The sequence below is a fragment of the Sinocyclocheilus rhinocerous genome, unplaced genomic scaffold (assembly GCF_001515625.1).
Source record: "Sinocyclocheilus rhinocerous isolate Xijiao unplaced genomic scaffold, SAMN03320098_v1.1 scaffold1842, whole genome shotgun sequence".
In the NCBI taxonomy this organism is placed as follows: Eukaryota; Metazoa; Chordata; class Actinopteri; order Cypriniformes; family Cyprinidae; genus Sinocyclocheilus; species Sinocyclocheilus rhinocerous.
This window is the reverse complement of record NW_015667292.1, coordinates 661653-686053: the sequence shown is the minus strand read 5'-3', so window position 1 is coordinate 686053 and position 24401 is coordinate 661653. Positions and strand designations below refer to the sequence as shown.

Sequence of the window (24401 nt, the reverse complement as noted above, 5' to 3'; positions counted from 1 at the left end):
TCCGTCCGAAAGAACCGGTTCGCGGAAAAGAACCGAACTTCCCATCACTACTGCACAGCGTGCGTGAACGCGCTGATGACGTATCCTGTCTGCGCGAACTGGGTGCGCAGAGGTATGCTAATACATACGTTAACAGGTAGGTAAGAAAGCTAATTAAAATGCTCGTACCGAGCGTTTTGATTGGACGAACATTTCTTGGTCCTACGCCTTCCACAGAATATATAAATACAGATAAATACATTTAGACCACTTAACTTAATGATTGCTATCGTGATGTGAAGAGACTTTCAACCAGCATAACAAAAAAGGTTTCTGAAGACAATCACCTATTGCACCTTTAAAACACTGGAAAATCTTTTTAATTACATTTAGTTCAATAACATTAGCTGATGCAATTCTTATGAAATAACAATTAATAATACTTTTACAGCGTCTATTAATTTCAGGATGAAAAAAAGAAGGAGTTTGTCTTGGTGATGTTATTCTAGGTTAATTTCTACATAACAGTTCAAATATTTAGGTCTGGTAAGTTGTTGTTGTTTTTGAAAGTCTCCTATGGTCACCAAGGCTACATTTACAATAATAATAATAAAAAAAAATATCTACATTTTTTTCAGCATCACATGATAATATGCTGGTTTGGAGCGAAAGTAAAATTTGTTGCAACATTTTTTGTAATTCTACTTTTTGGGAATAGAAAGTTCTAAAGAACAGCATTTATTTAAAATAGTAGTCTTTAGTATCATTATCTTTACTGTGACTTTTTGATCAACTTGATGCATCCTTACCATAAAGAAGTATTCATTAAAAACCATGAAATAAATAAATAAACCAAAATAAATAAATAAAACCTACTGAGCCCAAACTCTTGAACGGTAGCGTGTATTCATTCATTATATTATGTTGTATAATGAACATTAGTTCACCTATTATAAATGAGTCTGAATTAACAATGAACAAAAGAATATTTCTAAATTAGCATTAAACTTTATTAATAAATGCTGTAAAAACCGTTTTGTTGTTTGTTCATGATACCTAATAACTAATTATAACAACTGAACCTTATTGTACAAAGTTTTATCAAAATATTTGATTGTAAATAATCAGAAGTTTTGTGGTTGTGGACAAACACATGATGATCCATTCTCTGGTGCTCTACTGTCCTCTAGTGGACGTCAGGAAACTGTACCTCAGCACCTCCATCAAAAACCAAAGCCCCTGCTATTTCTCATTGAACAGAATAAACTGAAAGTGGACCAGACCAGTAAGAAAGGCTGCTATTCTCTTACCAGAGTGACGATCGCACACTCGGCTGTGAGCTGTGCAGCGCTGAACAGTGTCCGGACGAATCGATAGATGAGTTTGTGTTCGGGGTCTGTGCGAGAGTAATCATCAGGAACCTGCTCCCTCTGCCAAAGGTAGCATTCATACACATTATATGCTAATATGTTCAACATTTCTAGCTCAACTTCAAGCTCAAATGTGTTTCATTTAATATAAGTGTTATGTTCATTAGTTACTTCTGATGACTAAAATGTCAGTATGATACAAAGAGACCTACTATAACAAAGAGTCCCTATTATTGTGGCAAGTGGGAGAATATAAGCTAACTGTATGGGCTAGGAGTGAGGAAAAATAACTGATTCTCACAGAGTGTATGGTATATGTCAAGTCCCAAATAACAAAAATAACGGACTGTTCACAAATGCTTTTCCAAAAATCCATTTCAAATGGATTTTAAACCACATATGAATCAGATCAAATGTACAAATTTTGCTGCTCAGACTAAACAGCTAAACAGATTGGATGCACAGAAAAAAATAGAAATTGCAGCCTGTCTGAACAAAACCAAATAGTGACTATCAAATGTGCAGTTGTCCAACAGCTGCAGATGTTACTGAAAAAAGAAAAAGAAGGGGTTAACTTACAGATAAGGGGTGCATTTTTTCATCAAAGATGTCCAATGACCTATCGGAGTCCCTGAAATAATAAAACATTTTTAAATCCCAGAACACTTTTTATATGCAAAACCTTTTCAAAATTTAGGTCACATGATGCTTGTGGAAAAGAACCTACTAAAACGTACCTGTTTTTAATGTGATAATATATTGCTAATGTGACGCTGGAAACAGAGAACAGAAAGGTGGTCAACACACAAACCAAAGCAAAATAAAACACACAACAAACAGCCCTCCACCTTTTCAATTTGCTAATTATTTTTACATGCATTCAATGGTATGTACTCATTATGTAGCTCATTAATGTGTATATATTTTACTATAAACAGTACTGTAGAAAGAGTTCTAAAAAAAGCATGAAATAACACAATGAACTTCACTGACCATTTGATTGTGCTTTTCAGGTTGGGCTGACTGACGGTGCTGTCATCAATGAATATCGTAGAGCAGGAGCTGTACTTCTTCGAAAGCAGACCAGGTGAGACCTTCAGAAAGGACCAACATTTAATACGCTTGCAGAAAGACGTTACTTATAACCAAGAACTACCACAAAACAAACTCCAAAACACATTCACTCACGTGGTTTATGTGATTGCTTTTCCTCCTGTCCCGTACTAAAAAAAAAAAGAAAGGCAGGGGTTTCGTTGTTAAACATTTCTTCATCAAATATTGACAAGCTGTACCAGTGGCCATTTACCAAAGTGTCTTTCCAGCTATTAACAGTATGGGTCAGGACACTAGTTAATATGCAGCTACTAACAAGGAAGTAAAATTAAATGATTAACTGATTAGATGACAATTTTTGGAAACACTCACCATCTGTCTGTGACTTGCTAAGGAAGATCGTGCTGGCACGGGCATGATCTGATGGGTTGGACTCTAAAGCCAAATCTAGAAGACAGATAATCAATCAATCAATCAGCAACATAAGGGCATAATTGCAAACAATAGCAAATAAACATCCAAGAATGGGTGGGATGGTCGGTGGGCAACACGTCGACATATAGCGTGCCATTGCGCTATGGGCGTCCCGAGTTCGAATCCCATCTCGAGGGCCTTTCCCGATCCCGCCCCCCTCTCTCTCTCTCTCTCTCTCCCACTTCACTACCAGTCACTTCTACACTGTCCTATACTAAAAAAGTCAAAAAATGCCAAAAATAAATAAATAAAAAAAGAATGGGTGGTATGTACTTTAACATCAATGAAATATAAAACTTTCAAAGTGTTAACATTTCACATATCATTTTACATACACAATACCATTTTCAGTTTTCAAAAGTTTTGAGTTAATACATTTTTACTGTTTTTGAGTCTAATGTTTTAAATCTTTTTTGCTCAACAAGATTGCATTTATTTGATCAAAATACAGTAAAAACAGTATAATTATGAAATATTATTATATTAAAAATTTTTTTTTTAATTTATTCCTATGATGGAAAAGCTGAATTTTCCGCAGCCATTACTACAGTCTTCAGTGTCACATGATCCTTCAGAAATCTAATATGCTGATTTGGTGCTCAAGAAAGATTTCTTATTATCAATCTTAAAAAAACAGTACTCATTTGATGTAGAAATGAGTTTACTGTCACTTTAATGAATCCGTAGTGTACTTTTAGTATAGCATAATATTCCATTTTTCCTGTTCATTATATTTGCCCAATAACAAGGCAAAGCCAAGAATCAATTTTTTAAAATGAGCTAGAAGTGCACCGGTGGTGACATACATAATCCTTCAACTGTCCAACATAATAAATATTCATCTTTATACAGAAACAACCCCCTGCAAGGGAGATAAGGTGGTATGTCGTCCTGCTCTGAGCGCTCAAACTGATTGGCAGGGGCATGCTGCTACCCGCTCTGGCCACAGGAGTGAGAGGAGTGGGGGCACAATAAGCCTATTGTATGGGCACTGCAATAGAACAACGCGAGCTCACACCCTGAGCTCCTCCCACACCGCCATGTGCTACAGGAGCCATGCCAACGGATCAAAACGGACCTTACTACACATTACTGAATCCACTGGGAGATGAGTTTGTAAACGATTTTAAGTCTACAGCCATAAAATGTAAAAATATTCTACCTCAAGTGTTGTTCAGAACATTAGTATTGAGGATATTGCCCAGGCCACTTCACTGAAAGATGTCTACATCAGCCAATGAAGAGACATTCTTCTGGAATTAAATGGAGACAGGGTCAAAAGATTTGTGCCAGTGCTGCTAAGTTGTACAGTAAACACACTCCAAGGAGATGTTTGGACAGCTGCAACCATGTCATGGGAGCTACAAAACTGGCAGGAGGTGTAGCGCAGGTGCAGGACAGAAGAATTCTCGAGGAAGTTCAGGGTACCCAGCTTTGGATGATTTTACTTTACAGTCTATGACCCTAAATGTAAAATGGATCACAAGGCAGATCACAATGCATGTAGCATTCATAGCATTCCCAAAGAGCCCACAAGTAGGCCTTGGCATAATTTATTTTCCTGCTTCTAACTTTTTTTCTGGCTGGTCAACACCTATGAAACAACAGTAGTTAAAGTTAGTTAAATAGTCAAGTTTATAATTTATAAAGAAAGTTCATAGCTAGTTAAATTAATAACATACTGATTCTGTTTAATGGCGAAGATATTTATAGGCAACTCTATCAAAATGTCACTCGAAGACCCTATTCTTGCTGCAATTCACCTTCATGTTAAAATATGGTCAGTGCAAAGTGTAGATGATTTCTAAAAGACTAAATTCAAGTACATCCAAACATGTACTCTAATAAATGAAAACCTCAGAGCCTGGCAGTACAAGTCTTGATATCTTTCTTCAAAACAAAAATTCACAGCCATTTCCTACCCGAGGATACGAATGGCATGGCAAAGTGAGAATGACAAGTCCAAATTAGTTGGGCAAACCTGAAGACTTATTTCTCAACCGAACTCTTGTTGGAGCTGAGGCCCAGATTCCTTCCCCTGAGAGATCGATGGACATGGGTGAGAGAGAATGCTGACCAATAGGGAGGTGCAGGAACGCCTGGTGACAAGGCAGCTTTAGTCCAAGGGTGGCAAACTATAGGCAATTATACGTTCGCTAACTCAGTGATAAAACGCAAAGCTAACGTCACACTGCTGGCAAATACAAATGTGTTCTTTCTTAGTGGATCACACATAAAGATTAGATCAAAATCTTATAGTGATTTTACTCCACCCCACTTAGTGCATAAGAACACTCCTTAACGGTGGTAAAAGCCCTGTAATGACCTCCCATGAATTACTGCTTTAAAGGATTAGTTCAATAAAAACGAACAGTTCTGTCATCATTTACTCACTCTCATGTTGCTCCAAACCTGTGACTTCTGTGGAAATACAGAAAGAAAGACCAGTCGCTCTCTTTGTTTTGTATTATTGTTTTTTTATGAACTATCCCTTTAGCATACATTATACGGTTCAAATTTTGGGGTTGTAAGAATATTTAACGCTTTTGAAAGATGTCAGTGCTCACTGAGGCTGCTTTTTTTTTATTAAGAAATACTATTAAAAAAAACTGTAATATTTTGAAATATTGTTACAAGTTAAATAACTGTTAATATATTGCAATATATTTTAAAATGTAATTTATTTATGTGACCGCAAAGCTGAATTTCAAAGCTGAGTGCTAAAGTAACATTACTTATTCTCAATGTTGAAAACAGTTGTGCTGCTTAATATTTTTGTGGAAACAGTGATACAAAAAAAAAAACAGCATTTGAAATATAATTTTTGTAACAATGTAAATGTCATCCTTACTGTCACTATATCAATTTAATATATCCTTGCTGAATACAAGTATTAATTTCTTTCCACATGAAAAAGGAACCCAAACTTTTTAATAATAGTGTATGTGCTAAACAACTGAGATTCATTCATTCCATAGGTCTCTAGAGCTCATGTACTCAACTGACACTCCCATTCCCCCACCACCAAAGTCAAAAATAACCCCATGGGGGTAGGGCAGCCGTCCTCGCTGAGGGGAGGAACACGGTTGTAGTGTGGCATAGCACAATGATTCCCAACAAGGGGTATGTGTACCTCACAGATAGATTTCGTTTTACTTAAAGAAAATTCACAACTTGATTATCAGTGCTGCCAGTACTAAAATAAATCAATATCATATCAGCAGTGCTGGTCTTTCTTACGCTTCGCCCCTCTTCTGTTTTGGTGTTGATTATGGAGAAAGATTGGGAAACACTGGCATAACAAACCAGAGAAGTGATTCTATACATAGTGAGACAGTTAAATACAGGAAAACTAAGTTTATTCAAACTTAACCTCTAAGCTCCAAAGGGAACAGAACGTGCCTCATGGAGATTCCCAACGAGAGAGCGAGATAAGGAGAGAATGCAGCTGTCCCAAGATCTGCATCAGTGGGATGCCAGGAATACTACACATTTTTGATCGTCTCTGCCGTATTTTTATTCTCATGTCCAACATTATTCCAAATGAACCATGACCTGGAATGTCCCAATCATAAAGGATTAACTGCAGCCGCAGTAGTGGAGTTTACGCTGCTGTCATATGTGCTTTAAGCCAAAGATGAAGACATGTTGCTCTAAATACAGCACTGGAAGTTATTTGCGAGTGTGTGAGTGACTATATGCATCTCCCCTGAGGGTAAAATAGCTCAGGCTAAATAAACAGCAGTAAAGACTGCAAACAATCCCAAGAGGCATCACACACATATCCCAAATACTAACAGTCAGTTATCCTTCTAAACATCTCCATAAACCTTGTTTCTTTCAATAACGTTACTAAGTGTAGCTAATTAGTCAAATCTGCAATTGTTATTCGGACCGAAAATGTCACAGGCCACCCATTTTCAGAGCAAACCAACAGCACTTAAAGTGTTCAGCTCTTAACAGAAACCCGACCCGTGAGACGATGAGGTCAAGGCATCGGATCACAGCAGTAAAGTTCCTCAAGAAGCTGTGGCACACAAATGTATAAACACAAATATAGTAAAGAACAGAACAGAATAGAATAGAATTTTGTGGTGACAGTTGCTGTCATGGAACAACACTTGCAGGATTCAAACCTACAACATTTTGGTTAAAGTTCTAGATTTAGTTCTCAAATCTGGTTCTAGATAACCCAAGAAATGCACATTTTGGAAACTAGTCAGACACATCCAGTTCTAATAAACAGACGATATAAATCAGGTTAATTTGTGGAAACATCCTAAATGTGCAATTGAGAACCACTTTTTGTTTTGTTAGTGGAGGTCCACATTGAAAGTTAATTTCCAACACATGTCTGTATTATTATCAAGTAAACATTAAGACCTTGATGAGCTAGTTCAGGTGTGTTTGAACAGGGTTAGTCTAGAAGGTTGATCTCCACTAGCAGGACTGGGCAATCGTGGTCACCTGCTAGAACTTACCATCGGGAACCTCTCGGTCACTGATGTGCTGCAAGTATGGACCGGTGTCATCGCTCAGGTCTGTGTTGATCTGATAGTCCTCCAGACGCTCCACCTGACGGGGTAGTTTGGGGCTCCCACTGGGAGACACGCAGCAGGATGCTATATTTCCCATGATGATACACACAAGTATGTGCTCTACCTGCTCAGGTGTGTTAGTCTAGGCTGCTTCTGTCATCAAATGTGAATCAGTGGATCCAATGAATGAACTCAAGCTAAATGAAGGTGCATGAAGGGCTGAAATAAACGCACAGTGTCAGCATTTACTGCTGTGCTGTCTTGCTGACTCAAGAGGTATTTTACTATCTGTGCCAGTCATATAACGGGACTCCATGCATTTAGACAGTGCAACAGAAGACCTACAGCTTTAGCATCCGAGCAGTCAACACAACCGGATATAAGACACGTGACTGACAGCATATCACTAGAAAATATCAGTCTGGGATAATTTAATACGGATTTATTTTTTTAAATTAGCCGCACATGCTAACTGCTAACGGCTAATATTGATTCATTGTGAATAAGCGAGTTATTAGCCCCCGTGCTAACTGAGATAAACCATCCCTTTAATTCTGATTTGAATGTCCGAATGTGTCCTAAATTAAGCCGGTTTGGCGGTTCAAATCGGGAACAGATGAAATAGCCCCTGAAGAACAGACTTCCAAGCATTTATCCGTCATGTATAGGGCAGATCTGTGTGTTGGCTGAAACTCTGGATCCAATAATCTCTCAAATCCTCAGACCTTCGGGCCCGTAGCGAGAGAAAATGAAGCTTTTAACGCAGCAGATGAATAAAGTCCTGTCCGTTTACATGCGCCTAATTCAAGCTCCGGGTTTGTTTGGAGTTATTAGATTTTGTCCAGCGAGTCTCGTCGGAGAGTCCCCCTGTTATCCCCTCCTCTTCGCCGGCCAGTGCAGCAGCAGCGATGATCTGCTCCTAGTGACGCATGTGAGGGCCCGCCCTTTTTCGACATTCCATCAATTACGATTGGATGAGGGACCAAAACAAAATAAATATCTGTTCAAGGATTGGTGATTATAACTGTCAATCACACCGGCAAGCTAAAGATTTAAACCCCGCCCATTCACACTCCTCTTTGTGAATAGAATGAAATGGAATACTAGCGTACTGCATACTGCACAGTGCATACTGTACAGTGCCTACTATTCTTTTGTGAAATAGTATAAACTATGGAATGAAAAACATTTCAAACAGTACTATTCATGCTTATTTCAGCAAGTGGTGTACAGTTGTCGTCTCTGAAATAAAAAAATGGTTGGGTCATTCTTTTTTTTTGCAGTGGAATAGAAATAACCTTAAATAGGCTACCAATAGATCATACAATTGTTACATATTTGTATGTGTATGTACACTACCAGTCAAAAGTTTTTGAACACCAGACTCACCAAGTCTGTATTTATTTGATCCAAAGTACAGCAAAACAGGAAAATTTGGAAATATTTTTACTATTTAAAATAACTGTTTTCTATTTGAATATCTTTTAAAATGTAACTTATTCCTGTGATTTCAAAGCTGAATTTTTAGCATCGTTACTCCGGTCACATGTTCCCTCAGAAATCATTCTACTATTCTGATTTGCTGCTCAAAAATATTTATTATTATTATGTTGAAAACAGCTGAGTAGAATTTTTCAGGTTTCTTTGATGAACAGAAAGTTCTGAAGAATAGCATTTACCTGAAATAGAAATCTTTTGTAACATTGTCTTTCTGTCCATCCCTTTTGATCAATTTAAAGCATCCTTGCTAAATAAAAGTATTCATTTCTATAATTTCTTTCCCAAAAAATAAAAACTTATACTCACTCCAAGCTTTTGAATGGTATAGTGTATAATGTTACAAAAGCTTTTTATTTCAGATAAATGTTGATCTTTGGATCTTCCTATTCATTAAAGAATCCTGAAAAAAATTTTTACTCAAATGTTTTAAATATTGATGATGATAACAATAATAATAATAAATGTATCTCGAACAGCAAATCAGCATATTAGAATGATTTCTGAAGGATCATGTGACACTGAAGACTGGAGTAATGATGCTGAAAAGTTTGCTTTGATCACAGGAATAAATTTCATTTTAAAACATATTCAAATAGAAATCAGTTATTTTAAATATAAAATGTTTCACAATATTACGGCTTTTGCTGTATTTTGGATCAAATAAATGCAGGCTTGGCTATATATAAGCATTTTACATTTTTTAAAAACTAATTCTGCCTCTTGTTTGCCACTCCATTTGAAGAATGATTATTCTTGATTCCTGATTATTTAAAATTTTAAATTCAATTTTGTGAAATATAAATGTAAAATCTTGAAATGTAAATTCAGTCAGGCAGTAAAAAGTAATTAATGAGGAAAATTAGGGTTAATAATGCTTCAGACTCATTCGGGGGTCTCATTCAGCTCCCTTTAGCATTTACTTTGAAACAATGTTTACTCAGAAATTGCTAGGAATTTTCTCAAAAAAACAAAACAAAGAAATGGCAAGGAACACATTACATTAAACATGAAATTTTAAAGTAGAAAGATTGAAGTAATACTTTCTTGTAAAACATACTCCAATAACCTGTTTTATTCACAGCTTTGAAAAATCACTTGAGTATGGTGTTAAGCACATTGCATTACAGTATTTCCAACCACAACACTCATTGTGCAGTATTAGTATTTTATTAAAGATTTACATTTGTGTACAAAAGGGAGTTGGGGGAACAACAAGTATACACAATTGTGTTTTAACATTAATAGAGTGCAAAGCTTCTAAAAATGTAAGCCAAGTCACAGGGTATACACTTCTAAACTCTTGAAACACTATAAAATCCTACCAGTTCTGTACATAGTGTCCAAAAGGTGAAAGCTATCATACAAAAAGTGCATGATGTATTTGTCCAAAATGAGTGGGATCAAACATTGCTTTAGATTGATTGGTCTTTTGTATGCATGAAGACAAACACACATAGTCGCATATTTCAGAGTTCACATTGGCCAGCATGGCAGTAGCTCAATCTCATTGCATACGGGGTACATACAAAAGGGGGGAAAAAGTTAATATCAGTTCAGAAAAATGAATAAAGATTCTATCACTGAAAACAGACAGAATTTGCATTTCTCTGAAAGCTGAGGTCAGTCTGTCCTTCGATGAGCCAATTCAGATTCTTGTGTCAGAAAATAATTGGTTTTGTGAGGGAAATCAGGTTGCATGAGACTGCAGATCTGGACCGTGAGCGCTTGCTGAGGAGAGATTTCTTCCCTAATTTGTCACGCCTGAATGCGTAAATGACACGTCAGGCAGACGGTTCGAAGTTTAAGAGTAACAGCAGATGATGCACTTGCCAACAGATGACACAGGTACATTTCAGTACGGACTGGAGTTGTTGATGGGCATTTTTAATTCATAGTCTCTTTGGCTGCTAACATCTCTTTTAAAACTTTCTGTCCTCAGTGCAAAATATATGCAAAATGTCATACTACAACCAAAATGTGAACCCCTTTTGCTTTTTAAACAACTTTAAAAGTCAGATAATTGACAGATTCGAAAAAAAAACAAATTCATCAAGAACTTTAAAAGCCTTAAACAGTTTGGTTCAACTGAGACAACTTTGTAAACAAAAAAAAATACAACTTACGTTGATTGAAGGCAAACTGTAACTTAAGTTACCAACTGTTCAGTTGTTTCTTGAATTTTCAGAAGCAACTGAATGTGAACAAAGGAAAAATGAAACCAAGATAAATCCTTTTAACATATCTTTTTTTTAAAATATGAAATAGCTGCCAAAAATGCATATGCTATAATAGATAACATGTACTCTTTACTTATGTTATCACATTATCAAATACAAAGACACTGCCTCCCAGTTAGTATTGAAATGAAAAACTGACAAAGCTAATGTAATATTTATAAAACATGCTTTTGTTTTTAATGCCAGAGATAGAACGTACTGGATTGTATTTCATCCAATTATAGCTCTATGATACACAAACATAACACAAAAGTGATCTGCCAAATATAAATGTGAAGAAATGTTTAACTTCTGAGTAATTCCTGACATTGTAATGTGAATTTTGGTGTATATTTGACCAAATGTCTGCAATAAAATTACCTTATTATATATTGTGTTTGTGCAACTGTTGCTACTGCAAAGGCAGTATTTTATGAAATTAAATGATTTAGGTCAATTTTTGTCATCTAAAATGAGCAAAATGTAAAAATCAAAATATACATAGGCTATAATCTTGTTCTGTATACAATACACAATATTTCTGTTTATAAATGGCATAGATTCTGTAAATCAGCTTTCATCATTTCATATAGTTTGTTCATATTTAAAGGTAAAAATGTCAACTTAAAACACAAGAGCACTATACACCAAATAAAAGTAACAGTCAGACACGTTAAACCTTTAAAATCTCAAGAGGGAATGATGCTAACTCCAAGACAAAATCTTTCTCGATGCTTACCATACTATTGAAATGTCAGTTCAATTATTATTATTGTACATTATTTGTATCTCTTTTAAAAGTTATTGACGACTTGTACACCAGCACATTGGAAAAAAAGGTAAACATTTTCCCACAAACCCCTCCTCTGAGTTTCGGTTTGAGTCCAGAAGTAAACATGGCTGAGAACATACTTGTGTGTTTATGTCCACAGTAAGGTTTTCAGCATTTTTATTGTCTTTAATGACACGATCCAATATTTTTAGAGATTTGTGTTGGCCAGGGGCTTCTGTTCAGTTCCCTCTCGTACTTGTGTGTTCATACAGGCAGTCTGCAGCAATTTAAAATAAGAAAACATTTAGAAAACATGCGTCCTTTAGTCTCTGTACACACAAGTCTGCCAGAATGAAGGGAGAACGGGTGGTACATCACTCTGATTTGTGACAGTACAGGTCTTTGAGTGCTTTGAGTTCCTCGATGAGAGTTTTGTTCTGGTTCTCCAAAACGGCCACACGGTTCTCCAGACACTTGACATATTCCTTTTTCTTTCGACGGCACTCACGAGCAGCCTCTCTAAAGGGGGAAAATATATATTGAGATCTATTTAGCAGATGTTTTAATGAATCTTTTTGGTCCAAAATGGGGTTGACAAAATAAGTAGTCAATTATCAGAAATTTCAGGATTCTCTGTTACAGCAAAAATGCACTATGGAACATCCCTTTATTTAAAGATAAATATTACACTGCACATGCCTTTATTTAAAGATAAATGCTATTATACGTATTAACAAACAAAATTAAAACAATTAAAATTACATGTATCCTTCAGATACATCCTTTTTGTTGTTGTTGATGTTTTATGTTAATTATATTTTGTTCATGAATATTATCAACATAATGAAAAACAGCCAGTATTTTAGGATGCATTTACTACAAACTCTAATGCGCAGATCCAATATTTTGACAATCAGATTTCTTTTTTTGTCTCTGTTTTCACATCACACAGGCTATATTTACACTGCCTTGCATACATCTGTCAGAAAGCTCTCAAGTATTGAAATTAGTCAGTAATCTGTGCAGCTGATACAGTAAAAAGATATTGGATATTGTTTATACTTCTGTTCAAAAATTAAGATTATAAGAAATTAAGGCCCGGTTTCACAGACAGGGCTTAGACTAAACCAGGATTAGGGCATAGTTCAATTAGGACATTTAAGTAATTTTTATAAACATGCTTAGAAAAAAACATTACTGGGGTGCATCTTGAGACAAAACAAAGACACTGATATATTTTAAGATCAATCAGTGCAAGTTTCTTTCAGCTGAAACAGCTAAGACTTACATTTTAGTCTAGCACTAGGCTTAAGCCTTGTCTGTGAAACCGGGGGTAATACTTCTATTCAGCAAGGACATATTACATCGATCAAATCTAAGAGTAAAGACATTGATGTTTTAAAACAAAATTAAATAAATGCTGTTCTTTGAAACATTCTGTTCATCAAAGAATCACCGTTTCTACAAAAAAATATTAAGCAGCACAACTGTTTTCAACATTGATAATATTAAGAAGTGATCACTTTTACCAAAAACTTGTTTTGGTTTTTACCTGTTCTTCATGAGGCGGACCTCCCTCTTGCGCGTGGCCACTTCAGCACCTCCTTGGCTTGGCAGGCCTGGAGAGGATGCCATGACCACACCTGGAGCAATAGTGCTAGTTGGGGCAGTACGAATTTGATAGGTCTGAACATCTCCAGAAGCAGCTTTAGGACAGACAAAATGCATCCAACAAACAATTAATCCAAATTCTGACTTAAAGCATAGAATCATGATGGATACCTTTAACACGGAATAGCCCAGAGTAACATAGTAGGGCAAAAAGTTGAAAACAATATAAAAATTTTTACTATTTACTAACTTAAGCAATTTCCTGGTTTGTATCCTTACAGGGGTCATCAGATAAAAAATTCACTTTACAAGTTGTTTGAACATAAACATTCTATTGGCTGTCAGTGTTTTTATCGTTCATCAGCTGGAAAAAAAATCGTTCTGAAAGTGATTACAACAATATCGTTTCTCTGTGCCTTTATCATTATAGCTGTGGTGTGAACTCTGCTATTCTTTAATATTGAGAACGATTTTTAGAACTATATCTTTATCGTTATCTTTATAGTTATCGTGCTTGGTGTGAACGGGCCTTTAACGTTACTTTCGTTTAGAAGGGAATGTGCCGATCCCGATCTGCCTAAATGCGTCTATATTCGCGCAAATCATTCGTGATCCAGCTTCATCAACAGAAGAAGTGAGTATAAGGGTTTTTTATGAATCTTTGCAAATCGCCTTTCCTAATAACGTGCTAGTAAGCCCGTTTCGCGGCTGAAGTTTACAGTCTGCTCGTCACCCCACGGAAGAGAGGGGTGGGGGTCAGCAGAGTTCATTAGCATTTAAAGCAACATGGACTAGAATGGCTTGCTGAAAACAGAGCTGATTTTGACTGGGTAAAAAAGGTGTTTTTTACACTACCATTAAAAATTTTAACCAAAGTATGTTATAGACTTTTCATTAAGACCCTAAAGAATCATATCAACTTTTGGAAAATGGGCATCCAATGACCCCTTTAAAACTGGATTGTATCTTTGTAAAAAATCTGGGGAAAATAGTCCAGCTCACCTTGTACTACCACTTGATTGCTGGGCACCAGTATCTGTTGACCATCACTGGTCTGGGCGTACTGCAGGATGGTGGTCCCCGGCTGGGCTGCTGCTGCATTGGTCATGGTTAGAGTCTGCAATCCCTGCACTCCATCTGTACCATTATTTGCAAGCTGAATGGCTCCACCCTGTGTAATGGCGACTGAAGGAGAAACAGCAATCAAGATGTGGTCTGGTGACAATTTGCCAAAAAACTGGTCTTGATTTGGTGACAAGCTGTGCACATGGAACCAAATATGTTGGGAATTATGGTATAATGGTGCACCAGACATGTTGAGCAGTGCTTATAAAGTGGGAGGTGTAGGTCTGAACCCCAAAATATTTCAAAACTTCAGTCATGGACTTACTGTACTGGCCGCTGCTGGTCTGATATATTGGAGTTGGCACGGTCACTGTAGTGATGGCAGGCGCAGCGTCCTCCTCGGATTTCTCCTCTTCGATTCTCGGAACTCCTGGAGCGTCTGATGACAGGTCATTCAGGATTTTCCTGTAGATCACAGACAGCTGTTGACTTGAAAATGTCCTTATCTCATACGAAACCATTGAAGACCGTATACGTACCTATATGAGGGGCGTCTAGAAAGGATCTCTCTTCTTTTTTGAGAGTCGGTCACACTGTCCACTGACTCCTGTGAGTCCTCACTCTCCGCTAATGTGGAAATCTGATCAACAGACAATTCTGTCATATTTAGATCTGACCATATGGCACTAATTTCACATAATTGCATGTTAAGAGAACCATGTGAGGTGAATGGAATACATCAAAAATGAAATGCATTTAAGTTGTCTTACCTGGACAGTCTGCACCTGTGGAGACTGAATGACTGAAGGTTGAGCAATCACTCCGTGCACCTGTACTGTTTGACCATTGGGCAGCTGCACCAGGGTGACTGTGGGTGTTGTGGCACTAGCGTGTCCAGCAGCCATTGTTACCTATCCAACATCACACACACATTCAAACACAGTCATCCTGTCTCTAATGTCAGACTCTTGATTCAATGTTTTAGCTCTTCATGATTCAAAATAAACAGATTACGATAAGTCCTGAATTCACTACATGGTAGTAAACAATTGATTATGTTCCTACCTGTGCAAGAGTGGCGATTTGGGCCTGTGTGATCTGTTGGTTCTCAGTTTCCGAGACCGCAGTGTCTGCACCCTGCTGGGCATCGGCTCCCGACTCCATGATCATCGAGTTAGCTGGTAAGAAACAGGATGGAAATGACAAAATCTTGAGTTTACATTTTTGCCACAGTAGACAAAAACAATCAATATAACAAGCAAGAGCTGATGATGTTACATAATATTTTTTAATTATCATACATTCTTATCATGTCATCCCACCGTAAAATTTAATTTAGTGCATGAGTTTCTTTCTTCTGCTGAACACACACCAAAAAAAAAAAAGTAGAATGTTAGTTAATGGCCCACATTGTTCAAAATATATTATTTTGTGTTCAACAGAATAAAGAAACTCAGGTTTGGAAGAAATAAATGATGGTGAACTATCCCATTAACATCCTACAAAACAATTAATTAAACTTAATTATTAATTATAATAATATTTCATTATTACACTTACCGTATTGGCCCGAATATAAGACGACCCTGATTATAAGACGACCCCCCCTTTTTCCAGATGTACCTTTTGGAAAAAGGCTTTTTAAAAACCAAATCTTGTTTTTTTTCAGTAACTGTCAAATAGGTGCTTAAAATTGTTTGGCCAATGGCGGCCATGTTTGTTGAGATACGCGAAAGTCCTCATAGACACTTGTGCCACTTTGGACAAAGACACTGCATACCCATTTTCAAGTCGATCGGACCAAATGTTGCGTAGTTATAGCTGTTTTTATGTTTTTTCCCCTCTTATAGCGCCACCAAGTGGTAGAGATGCGCAATTTTTTTTATTTGACCAAAGATTAAGCTCATACACATACGTACCAAGAATTCTGTTATAATTGAAATATTGTGTTTTTGGATACTTTGTTTACTGTTATAGCGCCACCTATGGTTCGATATTGATGAAACTTTGCATGCTTGTTAAGAGTCATCGGACAAATGTTTTCACCAAGTTTCGTAAAGTTTTGAGTTTTTGTTTAGGTTTTATAGGCTTTTGGTTAATGAACGATTTGATTGACAGCAATGGTTCTAGAGGCAAAGTTACTCGATATGAGAAGATCTATCAAATGATAAGCATATTGTGTTGATGTGTGAAAAATCGTAAAATATACAATCGTTTACGCACTTGAAAAACGCAATTTCGCCTCCCAGTGGCCGATTTCTTTCAAAATTCTTACGGACCTTTAGGGCCATGAGTCGAACATGCCCACCGAGTTTCGTTCCGATCGACCTCCGTTAACCTTGTCAAATAGGTGCTTAAAATTGTTTGGTCAATAGCGGCCATGTTTTTTTAGATATGCGAATGTCCTCATAGAAACTTGTGCCACTTTGGACAAAGACACTGCATATCAATTTTCAAGTCGATCGGACCAACGGTTGCCTAGTTATAGCTATTTATAGGTTTTTTCTGTCTTATAGCCCCCAAGTGGCAGAGCTGCGCAATTTTTTTTATTTGACCAAAGATTGAGCTCATACACATGTGTACCGAGTTTGGAGAAGATATCTCATTCCGTACAAGAGTTATGCTACAATTAACATTTGGCTAACGTTTGCATAGACGCTTTTTGGATATGCGTATTTGGCGCCACCTAGTGTTGTGGGTGTATTATTGACATGTCAAAGTCTAGACCCTGAATATAAGACGACCGCGTTTTTTCAGATGTATTTCCAAGAAAAAAATATCGTCTTATATTCGGGACAATACGGTATTTATGTTGTCATTTGTTAATTTCTGTGATTGTTTCATGTGAGCGTCATCTTGCTAAAGAGGAGAGACTCGGGAGATATTCATTTTAAAATGATTATAATAATAATGATGATAATTTTAATAAACACTGCAATAATCTATGCAAAAATAACACATTTTATTTAATGGTGACTTGAATTACATAAATGTATGTTAAAGCTGCAGTCCGTAGGTTTTGCCTCTTTGTCGCCATCTCTGTTTGAAAACCTGGAATTGCAGCTGGGTGCGGAATTATCTAGCTTGCTTGGGTTGTGAGTGGGCGCGGCTCCAGCTAGGACTAGTTCGCAAAAGTAGGTTTCTGACAAAATTCAAAATGGCGGAAAATTTTTATAGATGGAAATGGAATCGGAATCGGTTTTGATTGAGCCAAGGAATCCAATGATATAAGACACTTGAGCCTACGGCAAGCGGTTTAGGAGTTATGGGGGCTTTTGCGTTTTTGATCGCTGTAGCGTCACCTATTGGCCGATTGGGGTGAGTCTTTGGGAATATAATTTAATTTCTTTCACATGTGTTTCATAAACACATAATCCTTTCTGGATTACAATCCGCCATCAAAATGATACATTTAATTATTCTGGCTGCTTTGAGAAAAGGCTATAAATGATCGGCCACCTGCAGGATCCTCACATGCAATAGCCTAGTAGCCGGGACAACTTCTTTATGTTTACAGACGTGACGTAATGACGCAGTGCCATGCTCGAATTTCCCGCGAAAAATTTCCTTACTTTCGGGCTAAAGTAAGGCGATGGTTTTGAACACTGGTTGGTTATGTACTTGCTCAAATATTGATTTCGGATCATTTTTAACCAAAAAAATTACGGACTGCAGCTTTAAGTAAGTTCATTCCTGTTTATCAACACTACTTTCACAGTCTCAACATGAAACTTTGGATATGGCATTGCAGATGAAGTGTACCTATAAGAGGGAAACCCAGACAAAATTTTTACACCGTCCACTGACTCTGGCAAGTCTTCACTCTCTGCTACTGCAGAAATCTGATCAAACAGACACAGAAAAGTCACTATACTAGGCAGTAACTTTGACATTTCTACTTTGAAATCATCCTCCATAGTACTGAGGAAATACTGAGGGAAAACCTCGGCAAACACTGTTGTTGGCATACAGTATCTGACAAAAATGAAGTAATGACATCAAACGTGACATTAAAGGAATAGTTCACCAAAATGAAAACTCTGTCATCATTTACTCACACTTAAGTTGTTTCAAACTGGTTTAAGTTTCTTTTTTTAACATAAAAGATGGGTAGAATATAGGTAACTGATGGTTCATGGTCCCCACTGACTCTCATAGTATAGAAAAAAAAAATACTATGCAAGTCAATGGGGACCATCAAATGTTTGGTTACACAAAATATCTTCTGTGTTCTGCAGAAGGAAGACATTCATACAAGTTTGAAACAACTTGAGGGTGAGTAAATGACAATCTCAATTGTGTAACTGTTGCAATGTAAAAATACTTTCGTCTATTCCAGCTTAATATACAGAAGCAAATGTAAGTGATTAGCAGGTTGTTTCTCCAAAATACAGTCTGTGGCTCAGTTGCAGCCCTCTGTACAAGTAATGTCAGATTAGACAGAATTCCTTTCTTCCTCGTTACTGTGATTTCTATAAATAAATGTGCATTAAGTTTGATATAAGTACCACTGCTTCATGGCATCCTGGTGCCATCACATTCATTGCAATGCTATAAGAATCACTGCATCCAAGCCAGTGGTATTGTAATACTACTTGGTATCATAATATAGTTTAGCTGGTATAATATTGTAACATGATAAGAATATGAAAACTCAACCCAAACAAAGTTTAATATCCACTAAAATGTCTAGTCCAGTTTTATAAGACAAGCAAATGAAAATGAAGCTCTAGACTTTCTTGGAAAGGGAAGCTAATTTTAGAATACACAAATATAGCCACACATTAGTTAAGTTTGACTAAATCGTTCCTGTGCTGCAACTCTATATGGAGTTTTAATTTAATCATTTGACATTACGTCGGAAATAAGGGTGCAAATTTCCTGCACTCGAGACAAGCGCAGTTATGAATCAATACAATGGCCGTTTGGTCTAAAAACTGAGACTGCAACACTGCATGTCCATTGATAAACGGTTTTCCCAGAAACCGTTCTTGTCCAGGGAAGAAACTGCATCAAATATGTCTTGTCTTCATTTAGTTGCTAAATTTAAGATACAGAAACAAACTGGTGAATCCTTGCTGAACATTTTTACGTTCAGGATACAGTGAACTCTGACCTTTGATGCTTTAGCACAGAATATTGGCAGGTATTGGCCGAAACATATGCCTACATAGGGCGATGCAATGCATTACAGTTCACAGTAAAAATGAATCAAAATCCCAGTGTGAATTTAGAGAGTTTGCAGGTTCTCATTAAATAAAGTCCCAGTGTGTAACCCCAAGGTGCTCTGAAAATCTTTATTTCTGCATTGGTCTACAATAACATCCAATATTAAAGTGTAAAATTACTAGTGCACTGGCCAGTGATAAAAAATTAAGTACTGCAATAAAGGTGTCATCATATAGCTTTTTTTATTGAAAGTGTATCACAATATGCTGTGAATGCAGTCCTGGCTTCCCTTGACTGTTCAGCATTTGTAGATTTTGGAGTGCCTGACCTCCAGGCCTCTTCCTCTGGAGAGGAGCAGTTGGATTAATTTACCCCATATATAGCTAGCAAGGCTATAGGTTTTCATAAATGAACATGCGACTGGCTTCAGCCCTCTTGGATGCAAATCCCACTCACACTGGAGGCTAAAGCTTTCACAGTTGAGGAAAGTGGTGCTTGCAATATCCCACCACAATTTTTATATAACATGCTTTTTTCAAATTTAACATCACAAATAATAATGCAACTTACAGACTCAATTACAAAAAAAAAGAAGAAAAAAATGAACAAAACAAAAAATATCAAAAAGATATCAATCCCTTATTTGCCATTGGCCGAACCAACAAACAGTCCCCTAAAATTGTGACATTATACTCAGCTTAAAAAAAATAAAAAAATAAAAAAAGAGAAACATCTTATACCACCAAACTAAACAATGCTAGTAAGATCATTAAAATATCATGTTTTGTGATTATATAATATGAATATATAATGATAAAATAAATATATTAGAAATAACACAATGTTTTATTACCATTAATGGCTGTTTTTTAACTGTGTGTGAAACAATAAGGCCAATAAAGCACTTTAAAAAAAGAAAAAGATGAGAAAGAGAGACAGCGAGCTCCGGCATGGCAGAAAGCATGAACTGACAGTAATGTGATCTCATGACGCTCAGAGTCTATGTGGTTTGATTTGTCATGCATAGTTCTCCCTCTACTTTTCAAATCCTATTTTCTGCCAGACTGATTATTCTAGGAAGCATGTAGCTGTTGTGCATTTATATATCTTTACATCTAAAACTATAAGTGTGCATCCAAAAGACAGCCTAGAGTTATTCCAAAAAAAAAAGGAAAAGCTTATTTGCTTTTTTTGTCATTGTGGACAGATCAGGAGTAATGTCTTAAAATTCATAATCAAGTTGACTTGTATTTGAATAGATCTGTGGAATTTAATATAAAAATATGCAATACAGTACTGCATTTATTTGTCATATGCAATGTATAGAAGGTAAAAAGTTTTCAATATTGTGTATAAAAATGTATTTGCTTGAGGGTGTGCAATCACGGCACTTAGAATAGTATACAATGAAACAATGCAATAATAACCCAATCCTAAAGATCTGTAATCTAATCTGTGTGTCCAATAAATCGCACAATGCATCAAGGACATCAGAGAAGATTAAATTATTCCTGAATGAATGATATAAGAGTATTACACTCTGAATCCACCCAGCAGCACACATTTTTGTCTAGCCAGTGTGTAAAAGAAGCTAACAAGAAAGGGGAAAACCCACATATATGATCTGCACAGATGCATTGAGAAACCCAGAGATGTTGTGCATCCATATTTCCCTGCATTTTAAACGATCAGCCATGCATCAAGATTTCCCACCCTGGGTTTGTGCTGCTCTCCCGTTTGCCTCCCCTCCCTCTGCATGCAACAACCACAGCCGCCATGATCTCTTTGTTTCCAACGGGCCGAACCCAAACCAGACTCTTATGCCATTAGGGACAAGCCCTTTCCCTCCGGACACTTGTCTTCTCTTACCGATACAGACTCCCTCCGTCACTCTCGAGCCCTCGGAGCTCCACTTTTATTCAGGCCGACACGTAAGAGACCGCGTCAGGCTACACCTCCGTCGCGTCACCGGGAACAACAACACAGAGAACGAGACGAAAATCCGATCATCAACCCAACTGCACTGAGCGAGAGCTGCCGAGAGCGTGGCGGAAAAAGTCGAGTGTGAACGGAAATAGACGAAGCGCTGCCGAAGCTTAACGAAACAGTGCGAATACGACATATTTGAGCAAGACTTAAATAAAAATAAATCTGGGCAAATGTTTTTAAAACGGACATTGTTCAGCGTACATAAAACTACCGAATAAATATCAAAATATAAAAGCTAGTTTTACAGCCTGGCTAAACTGGTGTTCAGCTCGTTTCAGCTTGCCCGGCTGAACATTTCTTAAATTCCTTTAAAACCAGCCAAAAGACAGCTTGACCAGGCTTGGATCAGATGGAACCATCAAACCATCTTATCTCTGGTGAAAATAATAGCTTAAACCAGCATATTTCATTAGAATGCTTTGCAATCCATCATATGCAAAATATTGCAATATGTCATGTTCATCAATTAATATTTAATTCAACATAAATGATCAAGACAGAAAAGACAAAGCACCCCTATTATTAGCACTATGGTGGACTTTGGCTTTTCCAAACGAACACGCAGGGTTGGCAAACACACTGTCATTGTAGAAGAGGGAGAAGTATAACATGATCGACAATTTTGTTAAATTGCTATATTCTTATTAAATGACAGTATGTGAATTCATAGCATATCCTAGAAATGTATTAACGTCAGAAAAAGATTATTTTCATTTCTCTTTAGAGGTGAACATGAAATACAGTGACTTCTGGAGCCACAGTGCAGAACATATTATTATTAATAATAATAATAGTCTAATAATAATAATAATAAATCCAGATAGAGAAACGCTCAACATGAAATAAAACCTCCTAACTTCAAAACTAGGAACAGCAATTATATTCAAATTTAATTCTGATGGCAGACAATAGAGAACTGTATAATATTGAGTCCATAAATGTATTAGCTGAATGTTTATTGTGTCATGATATTGTTTGTATATGCTGTTCAATTTAATAAATTACATTTTGACCTAAATGGATGACTCAATGTTGTTTTGAGGTTTGAAAAATACATGCTGTCACAAAGCAAAAAAAAAAAAAGCCTCAGAAAATCAACCCTTGGGGCAAATATAGCCCTTTAATAATAAAAAAAAGTTGTTGGTATCAATATACACTACAGAAAATATACAACATACTCGATATACAATGAACTCGTTATACACAATACACAGAGTACACACAAACTAGACAACAAGCTGCATGAAAAAGTCTTTCAGCCTTTTTGCCCACAGCGGAGCATCTGCCAAACAAATTAAACCAGTGATGTTGCCAGTCTGGATTCTTTCCACGCAAGTTTGTAGTGTTCATGCTGGCTGTTTTGAGTCTAGGAAGTATTGGTCTTTATTCAACATAAGGAGGAACAATGGGCACTGGACACCATGAAGTCTAAAATTACTTTTTGGGTTTTACTGATATTAAGAGACAAATTGTTATTGCTTCACCAGAGCACAAGGGTCTTAGCTGTTTTGTTTGTTTTGAAGAGTTCATTTGCAAAAACATAACTCTGTTTTTAACAGTTTTCAAAAATCATGTTTTTTCATATTAATCTCAATCAAACTGCAGTTGGGTTATTTTGATTAGGTAAAAAATAACAAAAAAAAAATACAGCTAACTAACAATAAAACACAGTAAAAACATGATAACAATAAAAAACATGATTTTTGAAAAAAAAAACAGTTATCTATTTTTGCAAATAAACTCTTCATTGTCAGTGGGCAGCATTTCAAATTGTATTATTATCAGTATTATACGGTTAATAAATATGATAGAGAATAGTGTATTATAATCTTTCAGCTGTATACTGTAGGCCTATGTGCATTTTGCACATCAATTTAATAAATAAATAAATATTTAAATTTTATTTATTTATTCATTTATTTATTTAACCTTGGACACAATTACATTTCTCTGAAATTCTCTGATGTGAAATGTTCCTTCCAATTTTGAAGAGTTACATAAAAGTCACACACTGAACACATGGGGGCAGGAGTAAACCTCTTTTGAGAGAAAACTCGTCTTTTTCTCCTCAAGCTGCATCGTGTCGCAGCCGCTCCGAAGTCTTCCTGAAAGGGGCAGCATTTACGCAATTTTTCAACATGCACTCAATAACCCCTCTCTCTGAATGGCTATGGGTTTGGGGTGTGTGAGTTTATTCGTGTGGCAGCCCTTTTTATAATCCTCCAGATGCCCGTTTGGTGTGCTTTATCTGTTTAATAGCGCTTTACTGCTACAAGCCATAAAACCTGCTTTTTATTGTGACATGAAGCACATTGTTTAGGGAATTGACCGTCTTGTTAATGAACATCCATGAATTTGTGCTCGGTGGATGTCTTCAGGGGAAAAGTGACAAATCTGTGCAATATGTGAAATTATCTTTACGAGGCTGCGTGGGCTGACAGTAGACCTATAGAGTGATGATAAGGGGAAACTCTTGTGATATACAACAAAATCAATAAAAGAATTTGCTCCGTTATCACAACGCCAGCACGTTAAAATTGCTCACGTCGTGCACGCCGCTCAGCCCCGATGATACAGAGGCAATGGCGGCTGTTATTGAAAACATAAATCTAGAAGAAAGCATCTTTTGTGAAGCTATTCTCACTTTCCAGTGAACGTGCACATT

General features: G+C 36.7%; 2 protein-coding genes across 3 annotated transcripts in view; both read right to left on the bottom strand.

Annotated features, from left to right (window-relative positions):
* The window catches only part of ccnyl1 (cyclin Y-like 1), a 14848-nt gene extending 6523 nt beyond the window's left edge, over window positions 1-8325 (bottom strand). The window contains exons 1-7 of the mRNA XM_016545377.1: window positions 7358-8325; window positions 2775-2849; window positions 2538-2572; window positions 2343-2443; window positions 2087-2122; window positions 1929-1980; window positions 1290-1409 (exon numbers count right to left, since the gene is read on the bottom strand). Coding sequence (XP_016400863.1) covers window positions 1290-1409; window positions 1929-1980; window positions 2087-2122; window positions 2343-2443; window positions 2538-2572; window positions 2775-2849; window positions 7358-7511 — 573 coding nt within the window. The 5' untranslated portion in view covers window positions 7512-8325. The remainder of the gene's footprint in view (window positions 1-1289; window positions 1410-1928; window positions 1981-2086; window positions 2123-2342; window positions 2444-2537; window positions 2573-2774; window positions 2850-7357) is intronic.
* Window positions 8326-10070: 1745 nt separating this feature from the next.
* LOC107733657 (cyclic AMP-responsive element-binding protein 1) lies at window positions 10071-21712 on the bottom strand. Of its 2 annotated transcripts, XM_016545385.1 has the most exons (9): window positions 21617-21712; window positions 18341-18420; window positions 15644-15756; window positions 15349-15489; window positions 15118-15218; window positions 14904-15043; window positions 14516-14698; window positions 13455-13608; window positions 10071-12421 (listed from the first exon to the last, which is right to left on the bottom strand). In XM_016545385.1, the coding sequence occupies exons 3-9, from the start codon at window positions 15746-15748 to the stop codon at window positions 12277-12279; spliced, it is 969 nt and encodes a 322-aa protein (XP_016400871.1). In that variant the 5' UTR covers window positions 15749-15756; window positions 18341-18420; window positions 21617-21712; the 3' UTR covers window positions 10071-12276. The 2 variants fall into 2 exon arrangements, with proteins under 2 accessions (XP_016400871.1, XP_016400874.1); XM_016545388.1 differs by lacking the exon at window positions 18341-18420.
* Window positions 21713-24401: the final 2689 nt, after the last annotated feature.